The following is a 6,122-nucleotide window of genomic DNA, read 5'->3' as shown; positions in this document are numbered from 1 at the left end:
TCACTGGCTCTGCACGTCCTGGGGTCGTGCCAGGCAGCGGCAGGCTCTGGGTCTTTGGCAGCAGCGGTGTGGCCAGGCCACTCAGACTGGCTCTGCCCCACACATCAGCAGGGGAGAGGAGGGGCTGTGCACTCCTAGCAGTTGGAGCAGAGGCCTCAGGATGGCTCCCCCTTGGGGTGACGTCTGGGCCATGCCCATGGCGGTCATCCTGCCAGCACGGGCCCACCTGTGAGGGGCCACTCTGCCATCATGCGGCCTTGACCTCCCATTCCGGCACAGCCCTGCTCTGCCCAGGGCAGCACAGTGGGTCAGGCTGGGCTGGGACACGCCTGGGCAGCTCTGAGACCACGTGGAAGAGAGACACAGGGCACAAACATCCAGATCTGGGGAAGGATGCCCCCCATCCTCCGCCCAGGGCATGCCCCAACTTGGGCCTAGTCACAGCCTTACCTGACTACAGTGGGGAAGAGCTCACCAGTGTAGACGGGGATGCAGGTGAAGGCAGCCCCGATCCTCCCGAGCCCCAGCATGGCCAGGGCTGAACGCAGGAACCTCATCTCTGTGGACAGAGACGGGGTTAGCGGGATGGTGGCAGGGACCCCTGGTCAGATGAGGGCTCGCTCCCCGACCTTCCACTTGAGGACCCCACACATGTACCATGTCCTAAGTGACCTCGTGGCCACATTCTCTGCCCCACCCCACCCCCACTTTTCTCCCCCACCCCAGAGACCCAGAGCCAGACCCTGGGAGCCCCCTCGACAACCTCCCCATCCATTTCCCCACCTGCCCCCCATAACCCATCACTGAATTCTTGTTTTACCTCTATAGTTCTTCACAGCGCCGCCCCCTCCACTCCGTCCCTGCTCCCGCTGCCCAGTGCGGGCCTCCACCACCTCTCCCAGATGCCCCAGCAGCCTCCTCCCTAGCCAGGCCCCTGCTCTAGTCCAGCACCCTCTGAGGAGGGGGCGAGGGGTTTCTGTTCTTGGCTCAGGGCCCCCCTTTCACCCCGGCCAGGTAGGAACCTCAGGCTACAGCCATGTGTACCCGGCCTGCTCGCTCACGGGGCACCAATGAGTTGGCCAGGATGCAGAGCCCCGCCATACCAGGGACGCTGCCTGCATGGGGCAGTGGCCCAGCCGGCTCAGCAGCAGCATGGCACCTGTCTTAGCTAGGAGGTCGAAGACCCCAGTGAGGACTTGGAGCAGGAAGACGTTTCTGTCCAGGGCCTGCGGGTCCAGGGCCAGGCCATAGGAGGTGAATCCTAAGGCAAACCCAGAGGCGGGGCAGGTGGAGTCAGGCTGGGGGGCGGCTGCTCCTTGGCTTTGTTCTCAGACCCCTTTCCGCCCTCCTCCTGCTGCCTCTGTGTGGCAGGGGTGTTCTCTGTGGACTACATTTCCCAGATTCCCTTGCCAATGCTGCTCTCATTAGGTTTGGCCAATGGGAGGCACTAGTGAGAGGCCGGAGGTGGGATCAGAGGAGAAGCTGGGGTAATCCTCCCTCCCCTCCTTGAGTGCCCTGACTGGCAGTGGCTGTGTCCCCCCACAGCTCCAGCTAACCCCGAACGGGCCCTCCCTCTGAAGTCTCCCTGGTTTCAGTCTTTGCTGGGTGACCCTGGCTCCTGGGCTCTGATAATACCCCTCCCTTCTCCCTGGTCCCTCCAAACGAGGGTGGATGTGCCTTTCTGCCGTTGAATTCTCTGACAGCCTCCTTATCCTACTGGGCTCTTCAGCTCCTCCAGCACCCTTATTATGAATCCTTATTAATCCCTTCTATTGACTGTCAGCCACCTGAGCCCACCTGGCCTGGGCTGCTCCCTCTCAGGAGCCCGACTAATAGAGGTGTCAGAGCTACATGGCTTGTTGTGCAGGCACTCCCAGGCCAGTCAGCAGAGTCAACAGAGGCCCCCTGCTGGATGCCAGCCAGGTCCTTGAGTCTAGCTTTCCTGGCTGCCAGCAGCCTGAGGGCAGGCCAGAGGCGGAGGCTGGGGCCCAGGTGGGTGGGGCTGAGGGGCATTTACCAGCACAGAATGGAGACCCAGGTCCGGAGGCCCAGTCCAGGTGTTGGAAGCAGGGTGCCCAGGCTGGCGGGAGCCTGGCTCGCACTCAGCTCCTCCTGCATGGCTGAGAACAAGCCCTTGGGGGGAAGGGAGTTGCTGGGCGCTGTCAGCGCTGGGGGCTCCTCCCTAAGACCCTAATCTTCAGGGGTCAGGGCCCTTGGTCGGCCTCCCAAGGGCCCTGCGCATGGTCAGGGAGAGGGTCTGGGGGTCCTCCCCTGGGGGAAGGCCCGGCCCTGCCTCACCTCAACGGTCAGTGTGTCCCCTACTGCCCTCTTCCCGTTGATGGCAGCCACCCTCCACAGCTCCCCAGGCCCCGTTCCAGCCTGCCCATGATGAGGAGCCATGGTGCCGACTCTGTCAGCCTCCTGGGGCAGGGCAGAGAGGGCGGCAAGTAGGAGGGGAGTCACTACGTGGCTCCCGGGGTCTGGCTCCAGCGGGTGGCCCAGAGCCTAACTGCTCCTTTTTCCCCTTCTGCCCACAGGCCCCAGGCTCGGGATGGCGAGGTCAGTGGGTGGGCAGTGAAGGGCACCGTGATGTATGGCCGTCACACCATCTCAGCTACCCTCCTTCAGCAGGCCACCCTTCCTCCCTCCAGCCTCTCCCCCTTGGCTTGGGGTTGGGGATCCTTGTTTTCCCCTTCCTGCCTCCTTCCTGACCCCATGGCCCTTCCTGGGGGGCCAGGGCTGGGTGGGCCCAGGTACAGTAAGGCCCCCAGATGGCTACAGGAGCACAGTCCTGTAAGTTCACCACAGGCATGAGACTGCCAGGGTCCTTCCTCGACTGTCTGGCACGGCCCGGATGTCACGCGGACCCCCGTTTATCTCCACGGAGGCACCTTCCTACCTGAGCTGGCTCCTCCTTCAGTGCCCCTCCCTGCAAACGGCTTCACGCCTGCCTGGGGCTCAGGCCTGGAGCAGGGTCTTTGGTCCTGACACCACCAGCCCCCCGCCACCTGCGCCTAATCAGTCAACAGTTCTCGTCACCTCTGGCACCCCTTACACCTGACTGGCCCCATGACCCTTTGGCCCCGTTGTTCAAGCTGAGACAGCAGCAGCCAGCTCCTGGGTACCGGTCAGCACCGTGCATCCGGCACCGCTTCTCCATGGCAGTGTTCAGACCCTAACGTTGACCTGGCTCCCATGGCCTCAACGTCAAGTCCAGACCCCCTGTACTGTCTGTCCGGCTGACCGAACCCCTGTAGTGCCCACCTGGCTCCTGTCCCCAGGCCTTTGCTCACGCAAGGTCCCCGTGAACAGCAGCAGGGTGTGGCTGCCTGCTCCACACCCACCGGGGCCCCGAGGTCCTCTGGGGTTTGCAGAATGGGGGACAGAAGGGAGGATTCAAGGTGCCCATTAGAGGTAGAGTTGACAAGACCCAGTGACCCGCGGGACTTGAGGTGGGGAGACGGTGAGCGAGAAGGGGGTGCCACGGTGACCCTGACTCGTACCTGGTGGTTGGGGGCTGCTGTCAACATTGGGAGGCCTTGGGGAGGAGCAGGTGTAGGAGATGTTACGTTTTTGTGCTGTATCATTGTGGACGTGTCACACAGGTGGTTGGAAACGGGAAGCTGGGGGCCGGGCACAGGCAGGACGGGAGAGGGGACTCGAGGTCTGCAGCATTTGGAGGAGGAGCTGTGGGCTCAGGTGACGCTGCCTGGGGAGAGGGCAGACCGGCACCCTGCCACGTGCTACAGGGGCTGAGCCAGGTGGGAGCCGAGATGGCGATGGGAGGAAGGGAGGAGGAGGCACCTAGAGGAACAGGGGAAGGAGATGAAAGACCCTCGAGCCCTGGGGAGGAGGGGTGAGCACTGAGGGCTTTTGGGGGGGAAGACAGTCTCCCCTTCCCCCAGGGTGGAGGGCGGGCAGGGTGTCTTCCGGGAGGGGGCAGAGGGTGGCGCGCACCAGGAGTACACAAAGCAGGGAAGAAGCGGGAAGAGACTGCCCACTGCAGCCCTTGCACTCAGCTCTCTGACCCAAACGAACCTCAGCTGTCTCCTTTAGAAGGGGGATGCTCCCCAGTCCCCCTTCCTGCTTCTCACTTTTGTCACAGGGCCGATACCTGTCTCACACTCACCGTGGCCAAAGCCGAGCTCCCCCTCAACGTGCTTCTCCCGCGGCTTTCCCCACGCAGCCTTTGGCGACTCCCCCTTTCCGGTCGCTCAGGACAGCGTCTTGGAGTCTTTCCTGATGCCTCTTGTCCTTTCACAGCCCCTCTGCCACTGGCCAGGAAGTCCTATGGGTCCCACCTAAAAAACAAGCCCAGGACCCGTCCGCCTCCGACCTCCGCAGCCGCCACCTTGGCCCAAGTCACCGTCTTGTCTCCCTCGGGTGTTGCGGTGGCCTCTTCGCTGGCCTCCCTGCCTCCACCTGTGAGCTTTTGCGGCTTACTCTCCACACACGGGTGGAAGGATTCTGCCTGACTGCCGTCGGCCCACGTCGCCGCTGTGCTCAGTCTCTAGCCGTGTGTCCTCACCTCACACAGAGGGAAAGCCGAAGCCCTGACCGTGAGCCGCCCCTCCCGCCTCTCTAGGCTCATCTCCTCCCAGCCTCGCTTTGTCCACACCGGCCCCCTGGGCCTCCTCACTGTCGCTTGCGTGTGCCAGGCACGTCTCTGCCTCAGGACCCTTGCACTCGCCGTCAGGAGCCCTCTTCTCCCAGAGAGCCCGTCCCTCAAGTGTTTGTTTGTTAAGAAGTCTCATTCTCGGCAAGGCCCTCCCTGACCACCCTATCTGGCTTTAACCGCCCCCACTCTTGAGGCTCCCCAGTCCCCCTTCCTGCTTCTCCGTTCTCCATTGCACTTACCACCATCCAGCGTCCTTCATCTTCGACTCACATAATTTCTTTCTGCTCGCCACGGGAATATGAGGTGGAGACTTGGTTGGTTTTGTTCACTGCTGTATCCCCGTCACCCGGAGCAACGCCTGGCACATTGTAGACACTCAGTAAGTACAGACCGAATGGATGAATGAGCAAATACCTCAGTGACATACTACAAACAATTACATACTACAGATTCATCTGAACCAGCCTCCTCCTGGTGGCAGGTGGGCGGCTCCGGTGTCCAGCTCACTAATGTGCTCGTTAGTTGAATTCTTCCTGCTCGTTAGCCCTTCTACTGGGACTCTTATTTCCCAAACCATGGGGATTTTAATTTCAGAATTTATACGTTTCGTTTCAAAATTATTGTTTTGTTCTTCTTATAACCGCCTGTTCTTGTTCCTTAACTTCCACTTCCTGTTTCACGGTAGAATTCTTTCTTTGATTTCCTGGCGAATATTAAGGGTGCTTTTCCCTTATGATTATGGGTGTTCCTTCATTCACCGAGCATATTTTACTGAGTGTTGATTATGTACCAGCCACTGCTCTTGGCACTTGGGGAGCAGCAGTGAACGAGTAAGAAAAATCCTTGCCTTGGGCTCTGTGGAAGGATATGCCGGGGGTGGAGGGGAAACAGGCCAAGAAATAAACGAATATAATATCCTGATGAGTAGTGATCATGCCATGGAGAGAGACAGAGTGGCGTAAGGGGTAGAGTACGGGGGGGCGATTTAGATGGAGCAGCCAGGGAAGACATTGGAAGTGACATTGGAAGAAACCTGAAGGAACGAGGCACACAGATGCCTGGAGAAAAAAGCATTCTGGGCAGAGGGAAGAGCAAGTGCAAAGGCCCTGGGGTAGGCACGGGCCTGGTGTGCTCAGGGAGTCATAAGGAAACCAGTTTGCCTGGAGCGGAGTGAGTAAATGAGAGAGTAGGATGAGAGTTACGGGACCGGAATATATAGATCTTTACAGGGTCTTGCGAAGAGGAGTGCCGTGATCGGGCACGTTTTAAAAAGATCTCCTGGCTGCTGTGTGGAGAACACACTAAAAAGTGTGCAAGGCTAGGAAGGCGGTCCCCAGGAGGCCGTTGTGTGGTCCATGAGGGTGATGACGAGGATCGGGTCCAGGACGGAGGGGCAGGTAGTGAGAGGTGCTTGCACTTGAGGTATGTCGATTCATTTTGGATTGGATGTAGGTGCTGAGAGAGGGAAAAAAAGATGATCCCCTGGTTGGGTGGGTGAATGGGG

At 60.2% G+C, this 6,122-nt stretch overlaps 1 protein-coding gene across 1 annotated transcript; it reads right to left on the bottom strand.

Annotated features, from left to right (window-relative positions):
• Positions 1-3,160, bottom strand: SLC22A12 (solute carrier family 22 member 12). Its single transcript, XM_023535819.1, is given in 10 exon segments — positions 1-21; positions 23-87; positions 90-208; positions 451-557; positions 1,045-1,103; positions 1,106-1,273; positions 2,019-2,133; positions 2,299-2,363; positions 2,366-2,421; positions 3,126-3,160. Coding segments are annotated over 10 exon segments (810 nt in total).
• Between the last annotated feature and the right edge of the window lie 2,962 nt (positions 3,161-6,122).

Source organism: Pteropus vampyrus, unplaced genomic scaffold (genome assembly GCF_000151845.1).
Source record: "Pteropus vampyrus isolate Shadow unplaced genomic scaffold, Pvam_2.0 Scaffold144, whole genome shotgun sequence".
NCBI classification, from domain to species: domain Eukaryota; kingdom Metazoa; phylum Chordata; class Mammalia; order Chiroptera; family Pteropodidae; genus Pteropus; species Pteropus vampyrus.
The sequence above is the reverse complement of the archived record's forward strand: the minus strand, read 5'-3'. Positions and strand labels throughout refer to the sequence as shown.